General features: G+C 31.5%; 2 protein-coding genes and 1 long non-coding RNA gene across 9 annotated transcripts in view; 1 reads left to right on the top strand and 2 right to left on the bottom strand.

The window, feature by feature from the left end:
* cers3b (ceramide synthase 3b) overlaps positions 1-1,647 on the top strand; it is an 8,902-nt gene extending 7,255 nt beyond the window's left edge. For both annotated transcript variants that reach the window (XM_058388265.1, XM_058388266.1), the window contains exons 8-11: positions 560-688; positions 1,083-1,189; positions 1,265-1,418; positions 1,508-1,647. In XM_058388265.1, the coding sequence (XP_058244248.1) occupies positions 560-688; positions 1,083-1,189; positions 1,265-1,418; positions 1,508-1,621 (504 nt within the window). In that variant the 3' untranslated portion in view covers positions 1,622-1,647. The remainder of the gene's footprint in view (positions 1-559; positions 689-1,082; positions 1,190-1,264; positions 1,419-1,507) is intronic.
* LOC131352283 (uncharacterized) lies at positions 465-1,526 on the bottom strand. Its single transcript, XR_009204491.1, has 2 exons — positions 1,280-1,526; positions 465-1,186 (listed from the first exon to the last, which is right to left on the bottom strand). It is a non-coding gene; the product is annotated as an uncharacterized LOC131352283 (long non-coding RNA).
* A 1,346-nt stretch (positions 1,648-2,993) lies between the features above and the next one.
* caps2 (calcyphosine 2) overlaps positions 2,994-25,000 on the bottom strand; it is a 32,592-nt gene continuing 10,585 nt past the window's right edge. For 3 of the 6 annotated variants that reach the window (XM_058388263.1, XM_058388260.1, XM_058388262.1), the window contains 3 exons: positions 6,159-6,278; positions 5,973-6,069; positions 2,999-3,721 (listed from right to left, as the gene is read on the bottom strand). In XM_058388263.1, coding sequence (XP_058244246.1) covers positions 3,564-3,721; positions 5,973-6,069; positions 6,159-6,278 — 375 coding nt within the window. In that variant the 3' untranslated portion in view covers positions 2,999-3,563. Of the gene's footprint in view, positions 3,722-3,879; positions 4,705-5,972; positions 6,070-6,158; positions 6,279-25,000 lie in introns of all 6 variants that reach the window. The other 3 variants (XR_009204489.1, XR_009204490.1, XM_058388264.1) reach the window with 3 other exon arrangements.

Here is a 25,000-nt window from a genome sequence, read left to right as displayed (position 1 = left end):
TGTTTATTAATGTTTTTATCTGATCTGATTTTTATGTCTGTGTGTCTGAGGTCATGTAGGTGATTTTATCTGAACACAGCACTGATATCATATCTGACCTGTTACAGATCAAAGTCTATGTGTGTGTGTGTGTGTGTTTGTGTGTGTGTGTGTGTGTGTGTTTGTGTGTGTGTGTGTGTGTGTGTTTGTGTGTGTGTGTGTGTGTATGTGTGTGTGTGTGTGTGTGTGTGTATGTGTGTGTGTGTGTGTGTGTGTTTGTGTGTGTGTGTGTGTGTGTGTATGTGTGTGTGTGTGTGTATGTGTGTGTGTGTGTTTGTGTGTATGTGTGTGTGTGTGTATGTGTGTGTGTGTGTGTGTGTGTGTGTTTGTGTGTGTGTGTGTGTGTATGTGTGTGTGTGTGTGTGTGTGTGTGTGTGTGTGTGTGTGTATGTGTGTGTGTGTGTGTGTATGTGTGTGTGTGTGTGTGTGTGTGTGTGTGTGTGTGTGTGTGTGTGTGTGTGTGTGTGTGTGTGTGTGTGTGTGTGTGTGTATGTGTGTGTGTGTGTGTGTGTGTGTGTAGGATTTTAAGGAGCAGTTGGTTCATCACTGGGCCACTTTAACCCTGCTGACCTTCTCCTGGTGCGCAAACTACATCCGCATCGGGACTCTGGTCATGCTGGTGCACGATGCTGCAGATGTTTTCTTGGAGGTAGGAAAAGAAGAGAAACGTCAGAGATAGCAGAACATTTCAGTCTAAACTCTATTCAGGTTACCGTAGATCTCTGATGGATCGTAGTGTTTGATTGTGACAACAAATATAAACCGAAAAGGAAGTTCCTCAGACTGGTTCCTTAGGGAGAACTACTTCTCTGTGAGCCAGGTGAAGGTGGAGTCATCAGCAAATAAATGAATCGTGTGACCACAGTGCAGAAGTTCACACACCCATAATACAAAAAAGAAGGAAATGTAGTGAGAAAAAGTGACATTCTCTAAAAACACTAAAACATAAGTTCCATGAAGGTTGTAAAGGTTTTAAGCCCAGGTGAAGATCATCTGTGAAGATGTAACTGAAGTTGTTGAACTGTTTCTTCTCTATCTGTGAGTCGGGGAAGGTGTTCAATTACGCCGGATGGTCGCAAGCCTGTAACACCATCTTCATCCTCTTCACGGTGGTCTTCATGGTCACCAGGCTGATCATCTTCCCTTTCTGGTGAGAAATCAGAGATAAGAGAAAGAGATGTGAATAAAGGTGATGGTCAGTGTGTTAAAGTGGACCGTGTTGCAGGTTGATCCACTGCACCTGGGTTTATCCTCTGGAACAATTTCAGCCATTTTTTGGATATTATTTCTTCAACGGGATGCTGGTGGTCCTGCTGCTGCTGCACATCTTCTGGGCGTTGCTCATCCTGCGTATGGTCATTAAACTCATGTCTGGTGAAGTGAGTGCGTCTGAAAATGTAATAAATGCGTTTATCTAAGAAATGGAACTTATAGAATAAAACAAATGATTTATTTTTTCTCTTTACAGATGAAAGGTGATGAAAGAAGCGATGAGGAAGAAGAGGAGGAGAGTCAGGATGAAGCACAGAAACACAACCATACACACTGTGACTCTAACGGATGTCTGGCTAATGGTCACTGACTCCAAACCGGACGCGTGGACAGCGGGGACATGTGAGGACGTCGACTCAGCTTTATGTCCATATTGGGCACAAAAACTTTCATAGACTCAAGACACTCAGAGGCTTATATTTTCAGAGCTTTATGTTTTTCAGAAAAGGTTAAAACTCAGAAAAAGGAAAAGAATCATCGTCTCCCTCACAGAGGATCTGGATTTATCTGAATTTATCTGGATTTATCTGGATTTATGTGATTCTCTCTCATGTGATGGCAAAAATCCATTTAAGGTTCAGTAATAAATTATTTATAATCATGAACAATGTAGATCAATAACAAATTATAAACAAATAGATAGATAGATAGATAGATAGATAGATAGATAGATAGATAGATAGATAGATAGATAGATAGATAGATAGATAGATAGATAGATAAACAGACAGACAGACAGATAGATAAACAAAATACATAAAACGAAATACTAATGAATAAATTAATAAATTAACGAATCAATCAGAATTAATGTATAAAAATTTGCCTTAATTAAATTAAATCTTAAATATTAATGAATTAGTAATTAGTAATCAGTTTATTAGGATTCAGAAGTGAATGATTTATTATTTATTTATACATGATTTATTTCCTGAACCTTAAACCGGAGTGTTTATGACAGTTCCCTGGACACACATTATTTACATCATTACCATGATTATTATTAAAAACACTCTGTAAACCTCAGCGTTAAAGCCACCACAATGCTAACAGTCACTGGGGTTTAAAGAGCAGCTGGGTTTCTCCCTACTGAGCAGCTGCTGAGTTCTGGGCTCTGACTGGTGGTCAGCAGGTGTTGATTAACTCTGACTGGTGGTCAGCAGGTGTTGATTAACTCTGATTGGTGGTCAGCAGGTGTTGATTAACTCTGATTGGTGGTCAGCAGGTGTTGATTAACTCTGATTGGTGGTCAGCAGGTGTTGATTAACTCTGATTGGTGGTCAGCAGGTGTTGATTAACTCTGACTGGTGGTCAGCAGGTGTTGATTAACTCTGATTGGTGGTCAGCAGGTGTTGATTAACTCTGACTGGTGGTCAGCAGGTGTTGATTAACTCTGATTGGTGGTCAGCAGGTGTTGATTAACTCTGATTGGTGGTCAGCAGGTGTTGATTAACTCTGATTGGTGGTCAGCAGGTGTTGATTAACTCTGATTGGTGGTCAGCAGGTGTTGATTAACTCTGATTGGTGGTCAGCAGGTGTTGATTAACTCTGACTGGTGGTCAGCAGGTGTTGATTAACTCTGATTGGTGGTCAGCAGGTGTTGATTAACTCTGACTGGTGGTCAGCAGGTGTTGATTAACTCTGATTGGTGGTCAGCAGGTGTTGATTAACTCTGATTGGTGGTCAGCAGGTGTTGATTAACTCTGATTGGTGGTCAGCAGGTGTTGATTAACTCTGATTGGTGGTCAGCAGGTGTTGATTAACTCTGATTGGTGGATCAGATGTTGATTAATTCTCTTTAACAGCAGCTCTGACAGTAGTACAGGTTTATATTAAAGCACTCACTCTGATCCAGTGGGGATGTGCTGCTGTAGGAAAGTAATCAACTCCGATGTGGTCATTTATGAGGATTTCATTCCAGTCCTGATGGGAATCCCGTGAGTTTCATCATATTTAAATGAATAATGAATTTAAATTTAAATGAATAATGAAAATAAATAAATGTACATTTGTTGTGTTTAATGGAGTTTATTAACATTACAGATGCTGTGGTCATGTTAATGAAGGGAACTTTCATGTAAAAGTTAATTTACATTAATTAATTAAACACAATTTTCTTTATCTTTTTACTGCACAAGTTTTAAACAATAAAGTTTATTACTGAATAATTATATGAACCTTTTTGTTCATGGATGTGTGTAAAGGAGCGCTGACCTGATCACACATGCACACACACACACACACACACACACTTAGATATTCCAGGTGTTTTTCAGGATGTTGATGTAAGCCTGGTCACTGGGGATTTCGATGCTCAGTCCCTCGTAATAGTCCTGAAACTCTGCATAAGACACGTGATTACTGACCCTTCCTGCTTCCCATACACAGGTCAGGAAGTCTACTTCTGCTCCTGCAAACAGACCAGTATCAACAATTACTCAATTGAGCATTATATTATATTATATTATATTATATTATATTACATTACATTACATTACATTACATTACATTACATTATATTATATTATATTATATTATATTACATTACATTACATTACATTACATTACATTACATTAGATCCTGGGCCTTAGACCATCCCTGTGTCGATGGATGTCCAACTTCCTGTGAGACAGACCTCAGGCAGTACGGGTGGGCAACCATGTCTCACCCTCACTCACCCTCAGCACTGGAGCCCCCCAGGGTTGTGTTCTGAGCCCCCTGCTGTACTCTCTGTACACCTACGACTGTGCGGCCACTTCCAGCTCCACCAACATCGTGAAGTTTGCGGACGATACTGTGGTGGTGGGTCTGATCTCCAATAACGACGAGACGGCCTACCTAGAGGAGATTAAAAACCTGGAGACATGGTGCCAGGTCAACAATCTCCTCCTGAATGTCAGCGAGACTAAGGAGCTGATAGTGGACTTTAGCACAAAGCAGGAGAGGAATTACCAGCCCCTCACCATCAACGGGACCCGAGTGGAGAGAGTGGACAGTTTCTGGTACCTAGGTGTCTACATCACGCAGGACCTGCCATGGTCCTGTCACGTCAACACCCTGGTGAAGAAGGCCCGGCAGTGTCTTTATCATCTCAGACGCCTAAAGGACTTTAAACTGCCCTCAAAGGTGCTAAAGACATTCTACACCTGCACCATTGAGAGCATCCTGACGGGAAGTATCACAGCCTGGTTTGGGAACAGCACCAAACAGGACAGACAAGCTCTCCAGAGGGTGGTGCGATCAGCCGAGCGTACCATCTGCACCGAGCTTCCTGACCTGGACACCATATACAGCAAGCGGTGCTGGACCAAGGCCAGCAAGATTATGAAGGACCTCAGCCATCCCAACAATGGACTCTTCTCTCTGTTGAGGTCAGGGAAACGTTTCCGTTCCTTGAAGGCGAACACAGAGAGAATGAGGAGGAGCTTCTTCCCGCAGGCCATTCGGGCCCTCAACCAGAACACCTAGAACCTGGACTCTCTGGACTTCCCCCACACGACATGACATTCTACCTCAGCTGATTGTTGCACATGCTAATATTGCACTACTCTGTACACACAATAACCACACCCACTGTACATCTTCTCTGTACATCTTTGTGTGTGCACTGCACTGTCACTTTGCTCCCTGTAAAACTGGACATTATATTTTGCCTCATATATACTTCTACAATATATTTATATATTTATCTTACATATGCACACTGTATATACTACACTCTTTTGCAACACCATTTCAATGTTGACTTTAGCAGACCTTTTTATCTACATATATTCATATACTGTATCTTCTGTACATTATAGAGTCTACACATATATTATTTATATTGTTTTATTTTTCACATATACTATACATATACTATATTGTACTATACATATATATTTTTTGTTTTTATACTTTTTATATTTTTTCACTTTTATATCTGTTACACATTTTCTTTTACACATTTTTCTGTTACACATTTTCTTTCTTACTCTTTCCTCTTTCACGTAAGACAGTCGTAAAAAGCATTTCACTACATGTCGTACTGTGTATGATTTCGTATGTGACAAATAAAATTTGAATTTGAATTACATTATATTATATTATATTATATTATATTATATTATATTATATTATATTATATTATATTATATTATATTATATTATATTATATTCAAAGACATACTTTAAAAAATAATACTGGTATGAGATCTGGTTAGCTATTTAAAGGTTTACTGTTTACATTTTAGCTCCACCCTCAGGTGAGACAGAGCTCCGCCTCTTTTCCCTTTAAATATAGGGTGTGGACAGTTGAGTGGGCATGTTCACTGTTTTTACTCAATTCAATACAGTATTTTTGTGTGTGTATATATATATATAAATATATATATATATATATATATATATATATATATATATATAAATCACAAAAATATAGCACACAATCCTCAGGGACATGACGAAAACACCCAAAAGTAACATAAAGCATCAGATATAATAATAATAATAATAATAATAATAATAATAATAATAACAATATTTATTATTTTATTAGTTTTAATTGTAACTGTATTTTACATCATGGGCAGTAGAGGGCGCTATAAATGACCACACGGACACATTCCTTTAAACATCCCATGATTCTAAAGGTGATTAGCAGTAAAATGTAGCGTCTCACCGTGTTCAGCGAGCTGCTCCTGAGTAACACTGTAAAACTTCTCAATGTCAGTCAGAGAAACTGAACCTGTTTTATTTGGGTCGAGTTTAATATAAACCTAAAAACAGAGAGACACAAAATATTATTCATCTGATCTCTCCAGTGTTAAAGTGTGAAGTGTGTTTGTGGAGCTTCGAGCTCTGTGACCTTTATAAACACGGCTTTTCTGCTCTCGTTCATGTCTCCAGTCACAGCACACATCACCTCAGCGTAATCCACCATCAGCTCTCTCTGCAGCCCCATGAGCCTCCACACCGCCTCCACCTCCTGAACACAACTACACAACCTCAAGCACAGCACATTAACACACCTCCACACACACACACTCACTGCAGTGCTCCATCAGCACACACTCCTCACACACTCACGCCATCCCAACATGTTCACACCAACCTAAAACTTCTCACTCTTCATAAACTGAATCGTCTTCATCTCCACTGTGGGAGTTACTTTCATTTAAACCTCTTTTAAAAAGAGTTCTGGAAAATTCTAAATGTTTCAGTCATATTCTCCTAATTTGGTGTATGAATATTTTGACCTAGGTTTTGTTTTGGTGTGGGTTCACTGTTTGTTGTTTTAGTTTCTGGTTTAGAATTAGTTTTAATTTGGATTTAAGTTCAAGTTTAGTTACACTTATATTGCCAAAAGTATTGGGACACCCCTCCAGATCACTGAGTTCAGGTGTTGTTTTTCAGGGGTTGGGCTCCGCCCCTTAGTTCCAGTGAAAGGAACTCTTAATGCTTCAGCTTCATACCAAGACATTTTGGACAATTTCATGCTCTTTGTGGGAACAGTTTGGGGATGACCCCTTCCTGTTCCAACATGACTGCACACCAGTGACCAAAGCAAGGTCCATAAAGACATGGATGAGTGAGTTTGGTGTGAAGGAACTTGACTGGCCTGCACAGAGTCCTGACCTCAACCCCATAGAACACCTTTGGGATGAATTAGAGTGGAGACTGTGAGGCAGACCTTCTCGTCCAACATCAGTGCCTGACCTCACAAATGTGCTTCTAGAGGAACGGTCAAAAATTCCCAAAAACACACTCCTAAACCTTGTGGAAAGCCTTCCCAGAAGAGTTGAAGCTGTTCTAGCTGTAAAGGGCGGGACAACTCCATATTACATTCATGTGCATGGAAACGAAAACTTCTGGCAACATAGTGTACACTATGGAATGAGTTAGTTGTTTTATATATTAGTATTTTGTGTATGTTGTGTATTATGTGTATGTTGTGTATGTTGTGTATTATGTGAATTATGTGTATGTTGTGTATTATGTGTATAATGTGTATGTTGTGTATTATGTGTATGTTGTGTATGTTGTGTATTATGTGTATAATGTGTATGTTGTGTATGTTGTGTATTATGTGTATGTTGTGTATTATGTGTATGTTGTGTATGTTGTGTATTATGTGTATGTTGTGTATGTTGTGTATTATGTGTATAATGTGTATGTTGTGTATAATGTGTATGTTGTGTATTGTGTATTATGTGTATGTTGTGTATTATGTGTATGTTGTGTATGTTGTGTATGTTGTGTATTATGTGTATTATGTGTATAATGTGTATGTTGTGTATTATGTGTATGTTGTGTATGTTGTGTATGTTGTGTATTATGTGTATTATGTGTATTATGTGTATGTTGTGTATGTTGTGTATGTTGTGTATTATGTGTATTATGTGTATTATGTGTATGTTGTGTATGTTGTGTATGTTGTGTATGTTGTGTATTATGTGTATTATGTGTATGTTGTGTATGTTGTGTATTATGTGTATGTTGTGTATGTTGTGTATGTTGTGTATTATGTGTATGTTGTGTATGTTGTGTATGTTGTGTATTATGTGTATTATGTGTATTATGTGTATGTTGTGTATGTTGTGTATGTTGTGTATGTTGTGTATTATGTGTATGTTGTGTATGTTGTGTATGTTGTGTATTATGTGTATGTTGTGTATGTTGTGTATGTTGTGTATTATGTGTATTATGTGTATGTTGTGTATTATGTGTATGTTGTGTATGTTGTGTATTATGTGTATGTTGTGTATGTTGTGTATGTTGTGTATTATGTGTATTATGTGTATTATGTGTATGTTGTGTATGTTGTGTATGTTGTGTATTATGTGTATTATGTGTATGTTGTGTATGTTGTGTATGTTGTGTATTATGTGTATAATGTGTATGTTGTGTATTATGTGTATGTTGTGTATGTTGTGTATTATGTGTATGTTGTGTATGTTGTGTATGTTGTGTATTATGTGTATTATGTGTATGTTGTGTATGTTGTGTATTATGTGTATTATGTGTATGTTGTGTATTATGTGTATAATGTGTATGTTGTGTATGTTGTGTATGTTGTGTATGTTGTGTATAATGTGTATGTTGTGTATGTTGTGTATTATGTGTATGTTGTGTATGATGTGTATTATGTGTATTATGTGTATAATGTGTATGTTGTGTATGTTGTGTATTATGTGTATGTTGTGTATGTTGTGTATGTTGTGTATTATGTGTATTATGTGTATAATGTGTATGTTGTGTATTATGTGTATGTTGTGTATTATGTGTATGTTGTGTATGTTGTGTATTATGTGTATGTTGTGTATGTCGTGTTGTTGTGTATGTTGTGTATGTTGTGTATGTTGTGTATGTTGTGTATTATGTGTATGTTGTGTATTATGTGTATGTTGTGTATGTTGTGTATTATGTGTATGTTGTGTATGTTGTGTATTATGTGTATGTTGTGTATGTTGTGTATGTTGTGTATTATGTGTATGTTGTGTATTATGTGTATGTTGTGTATGTTGTGTATTATGTGTATGTTGTGTATGTTGTGTATTATGTGTATGTTGTGTATTATGTGTATGTTGTGTATGTTGTGTATTATGTGTATGTTGTGTATTGTGTATGTTGTGTATGTTGTGTATGTTGTGTATTATGTGTATGTTGTGTATGTTGTGTATTATGTGTATGTTGTGTATGTTGTGTATTATGTGTATGTTGTGTATTATGTGTATGTTGTGTATGTTGTGTATTATGTGTATGATGTGTATGTTGTGTATAATGTGTATGTTGTGTATGTTGTGTATTATGTGTATGTTGTGTATGTTGTGTATGTTGTGTATTATGTGTATTATGTGTATAATGTGTATGTTGTGTATTATGTGTATGTTGTGTATGTTGTGTATGTTGTGTATTATGTGTATTATGTGTATGTTGTGTATGTTGTGTATGTTGTGTATTATGTGTATTATGTGTATTATGTGTATGTTGTGTATGTTGTGTATGTTGTGTATGTTGTGTATTATGTGTATTATGTGTATGTTGTGTATGTTGTGTATTATGTGTATGTTGTGTATGTTGTGTATGTTGTGTATTATGTGTATGTTGTGTATGTTGTGTATGTTGTGTATTATGTGTATTATGTGTATTATGTGTATGTTGTGTATGTTGTGTATGTTGTGTATGTTGTGTATTATGTGTATGTTGTGTATGTTGTGTATGTTGTGTATTATGTGTATGTTGTGTATGTTGTGTATGTTGTGTATTATGTGTATTATGTGTATGTTGTGTATGTTGTGTATTATGTGTATGTTGTGTATGTTGTGTATTATGTGTATGTTGTGTATGTTGTGTATGTTGTGTATTATGTGTATTATGTGTATTATGTGTATGTTGTGTATGTTGTGTATGTTGTGTATTATGTGTATTATGTGTATGTTGTGTATGTTGTGTATGTTGTGTATTATGTGTATAATGTGTATGTTGTGTATTATGTGTATGTTGTGTATGTTGTGTATTATGTGTATGTTGTGTATGTTGTGTATGTTGTGTATTATGTGTATGTTGTGTATGTTGTGTATGTTGTGTATTATGTGTATTATGTGTATTATGTGTATGTTGTGTATTATGTGTATAATGTGTATGTTGTGTATTATGTGTATGTTGTGTATGTTGTGTATTATGTGTATGTTGTGTATGTTGTGTATAATGTGTATGTTGTGTATGTTGTGTATTATGTGTATTATGTGTATAATGTGTATGTTGTGTATGTTGTGTATTATGTGTATGTTGTGTATGTTGTGTATGTTGTGTATTATGTGTATTATGTGTATAATGTGTATGTTGTGTATTATGTGTATGTTGTGTATTATGTGTATGTTGTGTATGTTGTGTATTATGTGTATGTTGTGTATGTTGTGTATTATGTGTATGTTGTGTATTACGTGTATGTTGTGTATGTTGTGTATTATGTGTATGTTGTGTATTATGTGTATGTTGTGTATGTTGTGTATTATGTGTATGTTGTGTATGTTGTGTATTATGTGTATGTTGTGTATGTTGTGTATGTTGTGTATAATGTGTATGTTGTGTATTATGTGTATGTTGTGTATGTTGTGTATTATGTGTATGTTGTGTATGTTGTGTATTATGTGTATGTTGTGTATTATGTGTATGTTGTGTATGTTGTGTATTATGTGTATGTTGTGTATTATGTGTATGTTGTGTATGTTGTGTATGTTGTGTATTATGTGTATGTTGTGTATGTTGTGTATTATGTGTATGTTGTGTATGTTGTGTATTATGTGTATGTTGTGTATTATGTGTATGTTGTGTATGTTGTGTATTATGTGTATGTTGTGTATGTTGTGTATAATGTGTATGTTGTGTATGTTGTGTATTATGTGTATGTTGTGTATTATGTGTATGTTGTGTATTATGTGTATTATGTGTATGTTGTGTATGTTGTGTATTATGTGTATGTTGTGTATGTTGTGTATGTTGTGTATTATGTGTATTATGTGTATTATGTGTATTATGTGTATGTTGTGTATTATGTGTATAATGTGTATGTTGTGTATTATGTGTATGTTGTGTATGTTGTGTATTATGTGTATGTTGTGTATGTTGTGTATGTTGTGTATTATGTGTATTATGTGTATTATGTGTATTATGTGTATTATGTGTATGTTGTGTATTATGTGTATAATGTGTATGTTGTGTATGTTGTGTATTATGTGTATGTTGTGTATGTTGTGTATGTTGTGTATTATGTGTATTATGTGTATGTTGTGTATTATGTGTATGTTGTGTATGTTGTGTATTATGTGTATGTTGTGTATGTTGTGTATGTTGTGTATTATGTGTATTATGTGTATGTTGTGTATGTTGTGTATTATGTGTATAATGTGTATGTTGTGTATGTTGTGTATTATGTGTATGTTGTGTATGTTGTGTATTATGTGTATGTTGTGTATGTTGTGTATGTTGTGTATTATGTGTATGTTGTGTATGTTGTGTATGTTGTGTATGTTGTGTATTATGTGTATAATGTGTATGTTGTGTATGTTGTGTATTATGTGTATAATGTGTATGTTGTGTATGTTGTGTATTATGTGTATGTTGTGTATGTTGTGTATGTTGTGTATTATGTGTATTATGTGTATGTTGTGTATTATGTGTATGTTGTGTATGTTGTGTATTATGTGTATTATGTGTATGTTGTGTATGTTGTGTATTATGTGTATGTTGTGTATGTTGTGTATTATGTGTATTATGTGTATTATGTGTATGTTGTGTATGTTGTGTATTATGTGTATGTTGTGTATGTTGTGTATTATGTGTATGTTGTGTATTATGTGTATGTTGTGTATTATGTGTATGTTGTGTATTATGTGTATTATGTGTATTATGTGTATGTTGTGTATTATGTGTATGTTGTGTATGTTGTGTATTATGTGTATTATGTGTATGTTGTGTATGTTGTGTATTATGTGTATGTTGTGTATGTTGTGTATTATGTGTATAATGTGTATGTTGTGTATGTTGTGTATTATGTGTATAATGTGTATGTTGTGTATTATGTGTATGTTGTGTATGTTGTGTATTATGTGTATGTTGTGTATGTTGTGTATTATGTGTATGTTGTGTATGTTGTGTATTATGTGTATGTTGTGTATTATGTGTATGTTGTGTATTATGTGTATTATGTGTATGTTGTGTATAATGTGTATTATGTGTATTATGTGTATGTTGTGTATTATGTGTATGTTGTGTATTATGTGTATGTTGTGTATGTTGTGTATTATGTGTATTATGTGTATGTTGTGTATTATGTGTATGTTGTGTATGTTGTGTATTATGTGTATTATGTGTATTATGTGTATGTTGTGTATTATGTGTATGTTGTGTATTATGTGTATGTTGTGTATTATGTGTATGTTGTGTATTATGTGTATTGTGTATTATGTGTATGTTGTGTATTATGTGTATGTTGTGTATGTTGTGTATTATGTGTATAATGTGTATGTTGTGTATGTTGTGTATTATGTGTATGTTGTGTATTATGTGTATGTTGTGTATGTTGTGTATTATGTGTATGTTGTGTATGTTGTGTATAATGTGTATGTTGTGTATGTTGTGTATTATGTGTATTATGTGTATGTTGTGTATTATGTGTATAATGTGTATGTTGTGTATGTTGTGTATTATGTGTATGTTGTGTATTATGTGTATGTTGTGTATGTTGTGTATTATGTGTATTATGTGTATAATGTGTATGTTGTGTATGTTGTGTATTATGTGTATGTTGTGTATGTTGTGTATTATGTGTATTATGTGTATGTTGTGTATGTTGTGTATAATGTGTATGTTGTGTATGTTGTGTATTATGTGTATTATGTGTATAATGTGTATGTTGTGTATGTTGTGTATGTTGTGTATTATGTGTATAATGTGTATGTTGTGTATTATGTGTATAATGTGTATGTTGTGTATTATGTGTATGTTGTGTATTATGTGTATGTTGTGTATGTTGTGTATGTTGTGTATTATGTGTATTATGTGTATTATGTGTATGTTGTGTATAATGTGTATGTTGTGTATGTTGTGTATGTTGTGTATTATGTGTATTATGTGTATTATGTGTATTATGTGTATGTTGTGTATGTTGTGTATTATGTGTATAATGTGTATGTTGTGTATTATGTGTATGTTGTGTATGTTGTGTATTATGTGTATTATGTGTATTATGTGTATTATGTGTATGTTGTGTATGTTGTGTATTATGTGTATGTTGTGTATGTTGTGTATTATGTGTATGTTGTGTATTATGGGTATTATGTGTATGTTGTGTATGTTGTGTATTATGTGTATGTTGTGTATGTTGTGTATGTTGTGTATTATGTGTATAATGTGTATGTTGTGTATGTTGTGTATTATGTGTATGTTGTGTATTATGTGTATAATGTGTATGTTGTGTATGTTGTGTATTATGTGTATGTTGTGTATGTTGTGTATTATGTGTATGTTGTGTATGTTGTGTATTATGTGTATGTTGTGTATTATGGGTATTATGTGTATGTTGTGTATGTTGTGTATTATGTGTATGTTGTGTATGTTGTGTATGTTGTGTATTATGTGTATTATGTGTATGTTGTGTATTATGTGTATGTTGTGTATGTTGTGTATTATGTGTATGTTGTGTATGTTGTGTATGTTGTGTATTATGTGTATTATGTGTATGTTGTGTATGTTGTGTATTATGTGTATAATGTGTATGTTGTGTATGTTGTGTATTATGTGTATGTTGTGTATGTTGTGTATTATGTGTATGTTGTGTATGTTGTGTATGTTGTGTATTATGTGTATGTTGTGTATGTTGTGTATGTTGTGTATGTTGTGTATTATGTGTATAATGTGTATGTTGTGTATGTTGTGTATTATGTGTATAATGTGTATGTTGTGTATGTTGTGTATTATGTGTATGTTGTGTATGTTGTGTATGTTGTGTATTATGTGTATTATGTGTATGTTGTGTATTATGTGTATGTTGTGTATGTTGTGTATTATGTGTATTATGTGTATGTTGTGTATGTTGTGTATTATGTGTATGTTGTGTATGTTGTGTATTATGTGTATTATGTGTATTATGTGTATTATGTGTATGTTGTGTATTATGTGTATGTTGTGTATGTTGTGTATTATGTGTATGTTGTGTATGTTGTGTATGTTGTGTATTATGTGTATTATGTGTATAATGTGTATGTTGTGTATAATGTGTATGTTGTGTATGTTGTGTATGTTGTGTATTATGTGTATTATGTGTATGTTGTGTATGTTGTGTATTATGTGTATGTTGTGTATGTTGTGTATTATGTGTATTATGTGTATGTTGTGTATGTTGTGTATTATGTGTATAATGTGTATGTTGTGTATTATGTGTATGTTGTGTATGTTGTGTATTATGTGTATGTTGTGTATGTTGTGTATGTTGTGTATTATGTGTATTATGTGTATGTTGTGTATTATGTGTATGTTGTGTATTATGTGTATAATGTGTATGTTGTGTATGTTGTGTATTATGTGTATGTTGTGTATGTTGTGTATAATGTGTATGTTGTGTATGTTGTGTATGTTGTGTATTATGTGTATGTTGTGTATGTTGTGTATTATGTGTATGTTGTGTATTATGTGTATGTTGTGTATTATGTGAATTATGTGTATTATGTGTATAATGTGTATGTTGTGTATTATGTGTATGTTGTGTATGTTGTGTATTATGTGTATGTTGTGTATGTTGTGTATTATGTGTATTATGTGTATTATGTGTATTATGTGTATTATGTGTATGTTGTGTATTATGTGTATAATGTGTATGTTGTGTATTATGTGTATGTTGTGTATTATGTGTATGTTGTGTATGTTGTGTATGTTGTGTAATATGTGTATTATGTGTATTATGTGTATGTTGTGTATAATGTGTATGTTGTGTATGTTGTGTATGTTGTGTATTATGTGTATGTTGTGTATTATGTGTATGTTGTGTATTATGTGTATAATGTGTATGTTGTGTATGTTGTGTATTATGTGTATGTTGTGTATTATGTGTATGTTGTGTATGTTGTGTATTATGTGTATGTTGTGTATGTTGTGTATTATGTGTATGTTGTGTATGTTGTGTATGTTGTGTATTATGTGTATTATGTGTATTATGTGTATGTTGTGTATGTTGTGTATAATGTGTATGTTGTGTATGTTGTGTATTATGTGTATTATGTGTATGTTGTGTATGTTGTGTATTATGTGTATGTTGTGTATGTTGTGTATTATGTGTATGTTGTGTATGTTGTGTATAATGTGTATGTTGTGTATGTTGTGTATTATGTGTATGTTGTGTATTATGTGTATGTTGTGTATTATGTGTATAATGTGTATGTTGTGTATTATGTGTATGTTGTGTATTATGTGTATAATGTGTATGTTGTGTATTATGTGTATTATGTGTATTATGTGTATGTTGTGTATGTTGTGTATGTTGTGTATTATGTGTATGTTGTGTATTATGTGTATAATGTGTATGTTGTGTATTATGTGTATTATGTGTATTATGTGTATTATGTGTATGTTGTGTATGTTGTGTATTATGTGTATGTTGTGTATGTTGTGTATTATGTGTATGTTGTGTATGTTGTGTATTATGTGTATAATGTGTATGTTGTGTATGTTGTGTATGTTGTGTATTATGTGTATTATGTGTATAATGTGTATGTTGTGTATGTTGTGTATTATGTGTATGTTGTGTATGTTGTGTATGTTGTGTATTATGTGTATGTTGTGTATGTTGTGTATTATGTGTATTATGTGTATGTTGTGTATTATGTGTATGTTGTGTATGTTGTGTATTATGTGTATGTTGTGTATGTTGTGTATTATGTGTATAATGTGTATGTTGTGTATTATGTGTATGTTGTGTATTATGTGTATTATGTGTATGTTGTGTATAATGTGTATTATGTGTATTATGTGTATGTTGTGTATTATGTGTATGTTGTGTATTATGTGTATGTTGTGTATGTTGTGTATTATGTGTATTATGTGTATGTTGTGTATGTTGTGTATTATGTGTATTGTTATGTGTGTATTATGTGTATGTTGTGTATGTTGTGTATGTTGTGTATGTTGTGTATTATGTGTATTATGTGTATAATGTGTATGTTGTGTATGTTGTGTATTATGTGTATGTTGTGTATGTTGTGTATGTTGTGTATTATGTGTATTATGTGTATTATGTGTATGTTGTGTATGTTGTGTATGTTGTGTATTATGTGTATTATGTGTATGTTGTGTATGTTGTGTATTATGTGTATTATGTGTATTATGTGTATGTTGTGTATTATGTGTATAATGTGTATGTTGTGTATGTTGTGTATTATGTGTATGTTGTGTATGTTGTGTATGTTGTGTATTATGTGTATGTTGTGTATTATGTGTATAATGTGTATGTTGTGTATGTTGTGTATTATGTGTATTATGTGTATGTTGTGTATTATGTGTATAATGTGTATAATGTGTATGTTGTGTATAATGTGTATGTTGTGTATGTTGTGTATGTTGTGTATTATGTGTATTATGTGTATGTTGTGTATGTTGTGTATTATGTGTATTATGTGTATTATGTGTATGTTGTGTATTATGTGTATAATGTGTATGTTGTGTATGTTGTGTATTATGTGTATGTTGTGTATGTTGTGTATTATGTGTATTATGTGTATTATGTGTATTATGTGTATGTTGTGTATTATGTGTATGTTGTGTATGTTGTGTATGTTGTGTATTATGTGTATGTTGTGTATGTTGTGTATTATGTGTATAATGTGTATGTTGTGTATTATGTGTATTATGTGTATGTTGTGTATTATGTGTATGTTGTGTATTATGTGTATTATGTGTATTATGTGTATAATGTGTATGTTGTGTATTATGTGTATTATGTGTATTATGTGTATGTTGTGTATGTTGTGTATGTTGTGTATGTTGTGTATTATGTGTATGTTGTGTATTATGTGTATGTTGTGTATGTTGTGTATGTTGTGTATTATGTGTATTATGTGTATTATGTGTATGTTGTGTATGTTGTGTATTATGTGTATAATGTGTATTATGTGTATTATGTGTATTATGTGTATGTTGTGTATGTTGTGTATGTTGTGTATTATGTGTATGTTGTGTATTATGTGTATAATGTGTATGTTGTGTATGTTGTGTATTATGTGTATTATGTGTATGTTGTGTATGTTGTGTATTATGTGTATGTTGTGTATGTTGTGTATTATGTGTATTATGTGTATGTTGTGTATTATGTGTATTATGTGTATGTTGTGTATGTTGTGTATTATGTGTATTATGTGTATTATGTGTATTATGTGTATGTTGTGTATGTTGTGTATGTTGTGTATTATGTGTATTATGTGTATTATGTGTATGTTGTGTATTATGTGTATGTTGTGTATGTTGTGTATTATGTGTATGTTGTGTATGTTGTGTATGTTGTGTATGTTGTGTATTATGTGTATTATGTGTATGTTGTGTATTATGTGTATGTTGTGTATGTTGTGTATTATGTGTATTATGTGTATTATGTGTATTATGTGTATGTTGTGTATTATGTGTATGTTGTGTATGTTGTGTATGTTGTGTATTATGTGTATTATGTGTATTATGTGTATTATGTGTATGTTGTGTATTATGTGTATAATGTGTATGTTGTGTATTATGTGTATGTTGTGTATGTTGTGTATTATGTGTATGTTGTGTATGTTGTGTATGTTGTGTATTATGTGTATTATGTGTATTATGTGTATAATGTGTATGTTGTGTATGTTGTGTATTATGTGTATGTTGTGTATGTTGTGTATAATGTGTATGTTGTGTATGTTGTGTATTATGTGTATGTTGTGTATGTTGTGTATTATGTGTATTATGTGTATTATGTGTATAATGTGTATGTTGTGTATGTTGTGTATTATGTGTATGTTGTGTATGTTGTGTATGTTGTGTATTATGTGTATAATGTGTATGTTGTGTATGTTGTGTATTATGTGTATGTTGTGTATGTTGTGTATTATGTGTATGTTGTGTATGTTGTGTATTATGTGTATGTTGTGTATGTTGTGTATTATGTGTATGTTGTGTATGTTGTGTATGTTGTGTATTATGTGTATAATGTGTATGTTGTGTATGTTGTGTATTATGTGTATGTTGTGTATTATGTGTATAATGTGTATGTTGTGTATGTTGTGTATTATGTGTATAATGTGTATGTTGTGTATGTTGTGTATTATGTGTATGTTGTGTATTATGTGTATGTTGTGTATTATGTGTATGTTGTGTATTATGTGTATTATGTGTATAATGTGTATGTTGTGTATTATGTGTATGTTGTGTATTATGTGTATGTTGTGTATGTTGTGTATTATGTGTATGTTGTGTATTATGTGTATTATGTGTATTATGTGTATTATGTGTATGTTATGTATTATGTGTATTATGTGTATAATGTGTATGTTGTGTATGTTGTGTATTGTGTATGTTGTGTATTATGTGTATGTTGTGTATGTTGTGTATTATGTGTATGTTGTGTATGTTGTGTATTATGTGTATTATGTGTATAATGTGTATGTTGTGTATAATGTGTATGTTGTGTATATTGTGTATGTTGTATATTATGTGTATTATGTGTATGTTGTGTATGTTGTGTATTATGTGTATTATGTGTATGTTGTGTATGTTGTGTATTATGTGTATGTTGTGTATGTTGTGTATAATGTGTATGTTGTGTATGTTGTGTATGTTGTGTATTATGTGTATTATGTGTATGTTGTGTATTATGTGTATGTTGTGTATTATGTGTATAATGTGTATGTTGTGTATGTTGTGTATTATGTGTATGTTGTGTATGTTGTGTATTATGTGTATAATGTGTATGTTGTGTATGTTGTGTATTATGTGTATGTTGTGTATGTTGTGTATTGTGTATAATGTGTATGTTGTGTATTACGTGTATGTTGTGTATGTTGTGTATGTTGTGTATTATGTGTATATTGTGTATTATGTGTATGTTGTGTATGTTGTGTATTATGTGTATTATGTGTATGTTGTGTATTATGTGTATGTTGTGTATGTTGTGTATTATGTGTATTATGTGTATGTTGTGTATTATGTGTATGTTGTGTATTATGTGTATGTTGTGTATGTTGTGTATTATGTGTATGTTGTGTATTATGTGTATAATGTGTATAATGTGTATGTTGTGTATAATGTGTATGTTGTGTATTATGTGTATGTTGTGTATTATGTGTATAATGTGTATGTTGTGTATGTTGTGTATTATGTGTATTATGTGTATGTTGTGTATTATGTGTATAATGTGTATAATGTGTATGTTGTGTATGTTGTGTATGTTGTGTATTATGTGTATGTTGTGTATAATGTGTATGTTGTGTATGTTGTGTATGTTGTGTATTATGTGTATGTTGTGTATGTTGTGTATTATGTGTATGTTGTGTATGTTATGTATTATGTGTATTATGTGTATAATGTGTATGTTGTGTATGTTGTGTATTATGTGTATAATGTGTATGTTGTGTATTATGTGTATAATGTGTATAATGTGTATGTTGTGTATGTTGTGTATTATGTGTATGTTGTGTATGTTGTGTATTATGTGTATAATGTGTATAATGTGTATGTTGTGTATGTTGTGTATGTTGTGTATTATGTGTATAATGTGTATGTTGTGTATTATGTGTATAATGTGTATGTTGTGTATTATGTGTATAATGTGTATAATGTGTATGTTGTGTATGTTGTGTATAATGTGTATGTTGTGTATGTTGTGTATGTTGTGTATTATGTGTATAATGTGTATGTTGTGTATGTTGTGTATGTTGTGTATTATGTGTATAATGTGTATGTTGTGTATTATGTGTATAATGTGTATGTTGTGTATTATGTGTATAATGTGTATGTTGTGTATTATGTGTATGTTGTGTATGTTGTGTATGTTGTGTATTATGTGTATTATGTGTATGTTGTGTATGTTGTGTATGTTGTGTATTATGTGTATTATGTGTATTATGTGTATTATGTGTATGTTGTGTATTATGTGTATAATGTGTATTATGTGTATGTTGTGTATTATGTGTATGTTGTGTATGTTGTGTATGTTGTGTATTATGTGTATTATGTGTATTATGTGTATGTTGTGTATTATGTGTATGTTGTGTATTATGTGTATTATGTGTATGTTGTGTATTATGTGTATGTTGTGTATTATGTGTATGTTGTGTATGTTGTGTATTATGTGTATAATGTGTATGTTGTGTATGTTGTGTATTATGTGTATTATGTGTATAATGTGTATGTTGTGTATGTTGTGTATTATGTGTATGTTGTGTATTATGTGTATGTTGTGTATTATGTGTATTGTGTATTATGTGTATGTTGTGTATTATGTGTATGTTGTGTATGTTGTGTATTATGTGTATAATGTGTATTATGTGTATTATGTGTATGTTGTGTATTATGTGTATGTTGTGTATTATGTGTATTGTGTATTATGTGTATGTTGTGTATTATGTGTATAATGTGTATGTTGTGTATGTTGTGTATTATGTGTATGTTGTGTATGTTGTGTATGTTGTGTATTATGTGTATTATGTGTATTATGTGTATGTTGTGTATTATGTGTATGTTGTGTATGTTGTGTATTATGTGTATGTTGTGTATTATGTGTATAATGTGTATGTTGTGTATGTTGTGTATTATGTGTATGTTGTGTATTATGTGTATTATGTGTATTATGTGTATGTTGTGTATTATGTGTATGTTGTGTATGTTGTGTATTATGTGTATGTTGTGTATGTTGTGTATTATGTGTATGTTGTGTATTATGTGTATTATGGGTATGTTGTGTATTATGTGTATTATGTGTATGTTGTGTATTATGTGTATGTTGTGTATTATGTGTATTATGGGTATGTTGTGTATTATGTGTATTATGTGTATGTTGTGTATGTTGTGTATTATGTGTATTATGTGTATTATGTGTATAATGTGTATGTTGTGTATTATGTGTATGTTGTGTATGTTGTGTATTATGTGTATGTTGTGTATGTTGTGTATTATGTGTATTATGTGTATTATGTGTATTATGTGTATGTTGTGTATTATGTGTATAATGTGTATGTTGTGTATGTTGTGTATTATGTGTATGTTGTGTATGTTGTGTATTATGTGTATGTTGTGTATTATGTGTATGTTGTGTATTATGTGTATGTTGTGTATGTTGTGTATTATGTGTATAATGTGTATGTTGTGTATGTTGTGTATTATGTGTATGTTGTGTATTATGTGTATGTTGTGTATTATGTGTATAATGTGTATGTTGTGTATGTTGTGTATTATGTGTATGTTGTGTATTATGTGTATGTTGTGTATGTTGTGTATTATGTGTATGTTGTGTATGTTGTGTATAATGTGTATGTTGTGTATTATGTGTATAATGTGTATGTTGTGTATAATGTGTATGTTGTGTATGTTGTGTATGTTGTGTATTATGTGTATGTTGTGTATTATGTGTATGTTGTGTATTATGTGTATTATGTGTATGTTGTGTATTATGTGTATTATGTGTATGTTGTGTATTATGTGTATGTTGTGTATGTTGTGTATTATGTGTATGTTGTGTATGTTGTGTATTATGTGTATTATGTGTATTATGTGTATGTTGTGTATTATGTGTATGTTGTGTATGTTGTGTATGTTGTGTATTATGTGTATAATGTGTATGTTGTGTATGTTGTGTATTATGTGTATTATGTGTATAATCTGTATGTTGTGTATGTTGTGTATTATGTGTATTATGTGTATTATGTGTATGTTGTGTATTATGTGTATGTTGTGTATTATGTGTATAATGTGTATGTTGTGTATGTTGTGTATTATGTGTATTATGTGTATAATGTGTATGTTGTGTATTATGTGTATAATGTGTATGTTGTGTATTATGTGTATGTTGTGTATGTTGTGTATTATGTGTATGTTGTGTATGTTGTGTATGTTGTGTATTATGTGTATTATGTGTATTATGTGTATGTTGTGTATTATGTGTATAATGTGTATTATGTGTATGTTGTGTATTATGTGTATGTTGTGTATGTTGTGTATGTTGTGTATTATGTGTATTATGTGTATTATGTGTATAATGTGTATGTTGTGTATGTTGTGTATTATGTGTATGTTGTGTATTATGTGTATGTTGTGTATGTTGTGTATGTTGTGTATTATGTGTATTATGTGTATGTTGTGTATTATGTGTATGTTGTGTATGTTGTGTATTATGTGTATTATGTGTATGTTGTGTATTATGTGTATGTTGTGTATTATGTGTATTATGTGTATTATGTGTATGTTGTGTATTATGTGTATAATGTGTATGTTGTGTATTATGTGTATGTTGTGTATTATGTGTATGTTGTGTATGTTGTGTATTATGTGTATTATGTGTATTATGTGTATGTTGTGTATAATGTGTATGTTGTGTATGTTGTGTATGTTGTGTATTATGTGTATGTTGTGTATGTTGTGTATCATGTGTATGTTGTGTATTATGTGTATAATGTGTATGTTGTGTATTATGTGTATGTTGTGTATGTTGTGTATTATGTGTATGTTGTGTATGTTGTGTATTATGTGTATTATGTGTATTATGTGTATAATGTGTATGTTGTGTATGTTGTGTATTATGTGTATGTTGTGTATGTTGTGTATAATGTGTATGTTGTGTATGTTGTGTATGTTGTGTATTATGTGTATAATGTGTATGTTGTGTATTATGTGTATTATGTGTATGTTGTGTATGTTGTGTATTATGTGTATGTTGTGTATGTTGTGTATTATGTGTATGTTGTGTATGTTGTGTATTATGTGTATGTTGTGTATTATGTGTATTATGTGTATGTTGTGTATGTTGTGTATTATGTGTATGTTGTGTATGTTGTGTATTATGTGTATGTTGTGTATTATGTGTATTATGTGTATGTTGTGTATTATGTGTATGTTGTGTATTATGGGTATTATGTGTATGTTGTGTATGTTGTGTATTATGTGTATGTTGTGTATGTTGTGTATTATGTGTATTATGTGTATGTTGTGTATGTTGTGTATTATGTGTATGTTGTGTATGTTGTGTATTATGTGTATAATGTGTATGTTGTGTATTATGTGTATGTTGTGTATGTTGTGTATTATGTGTATGTTGTGTATGTTGTGTATTATGTGTATGTTGTGTATTATGTGTATTATGTGTATAATGTGTATGTTGTGTATGTTGTGTATTATGTGTATGTTGTGTATGTTGTGTATTATGTGTATGTTGTGTATGTTGTGTATTATGTGTATGTTGTGTATGTTGTGTATTATGTGTATGTTGTGTATGTTGTGTATGTTGTGTATTATGTGTATGTTGTGTATGTTGTGTATTATGTGTATAATGTGTATGTTGTGTATGTTGTGTATTATGTGTATGTTGTGTATGTTGTGTATTATGTGTATGTTGTGTATTATGTGTATGTTGTGTATGTTGTGTATTATGTGTATTATGTGTATGTTGTGTATTATGTGTATGTTGTGTATTATGTGTATTATGTGTATGTTGTGTATTATGGGTATTATGTGTATGTTGTGTATGTTGTGTATTATGTGTATGTTGTGTATGTTGTGTATTATGTGTATTATGTGTATTATGTGTATGTTGTGTATGTTGTGTATTATGTGTATGTTGTGTATGTTGTGTATTATGTGTATGTTGTGTATGTTGTGTATTATGTGTATTATGTGTATTATGTGTATGTTGTGTATGTTGTGTATTGTGTATGTTGTGTATTATGTGTATGTTGTGTATTATGTGTATGTTGTGTATGTTGTGTATTATGTGTATGTTGTGTATGTTGTGTATTATGTGTATAATGTGTATGTTGTGTATTATGTGTATGTTGTGTATGTTGTGTATTATGTGTATGTTGTGTATGTTGTGTATTATGTGTATGTTGTGTATGTTGTGTATTATGTGTATAATGTGTATGTTGTGTATTATGTGTATGTTGTGTATGTTGTGTATGTTGTGTATTATGTGTATAATGTGTATGTTGTGTATGTTGTGTATTATGTGTATGTTGTGTATTATGTGTATAATGTGTATGTTGTGTATGTTGTGTATTATGTGTATGTTGTGTATGTTGTGTATTATGTGTATGTTGTGTATTATGTGTATGTTGTGTATGTTGTGTATTATGTGTATTATGTGTATGTTGTGTATGTTGTGTATTATGTGTATGTTGTGTATGTTGTGTATTATGTGTATGTTGTGTATGTTGTGTATGTTGTGTATTATGTGTATGTTGTGTATGTTGTGTATGTTGTGTATTATGTGTATGTTGTGTATTATGTGTATGTTGTGTATTATGTGTATGTTGTGTATTATGTGTATGTTGTGTATGTTGTGTATTATGTGTATTATGTGTATGTTGTGTATTATGTGTATGTTGTGTATTATGTGTATAATGTGTATGTTGTGTATGTTGTGTATTATGTGTATGTTGTGTATGTTGTGTATAATGTGTATGTTGTGTATGTTGTGTATTATGTGTATTATGTGTATGTTGTGTATGTTGTGTATTATGTGTATGTTGTGTATGTTGTGTATGTTGTGTATTATGTGTATTATGTGTATTATGTGTATGTTGTGTATGTTGTGTATTATGTGTATGTTGTGTATTATGTGTATGTTGTGTATGTTGTGTATTATGTGTATGTTGTGTATGTTGTGTATGTTGTGTATTATGTGTATTATGTGTATTATGTGTATGTTGTGTATTATGTGTATAATGTGTATGTTGTGTATGTTGTGTATTATGTGTATTATGTGTATGTTGTGTATTATGTGTATGTTGTGTATTATGTGTATTATGTGTATGTTGTGTATTATGTGTATGTTGTGTATTATGTGTATTGTGTATTATGTGTATGTTGTGTATTATGTGTATGTTTTGTATGTTGTGTATTATGTGTATAATGTGTATGTTGTGTATGTTGTGTATGTTGTGTATTATGTGTATTATGTGTATAATGTGTATGTTGTGTATTATGTGT

Source organism: Hemibagrus wyckioides, linkage group LG04, assembly GCF_019097595.1.
Source record: "Hemibagrus wyckioides isolate EC202008001 linkage group LG04, SWU_Hwy_1.0, whole genome shotgun sequence".
NCBI classification, from domain to species: Eukaryota; Metazoa; Chordata; class Actinopteri; order Siluriformes; family Bagridae; genus Hemibagrus; species Hemibagrus wyckioides.
This window is presented reverse-complemented; position numbering and strand designations above follow the sequence as displayed.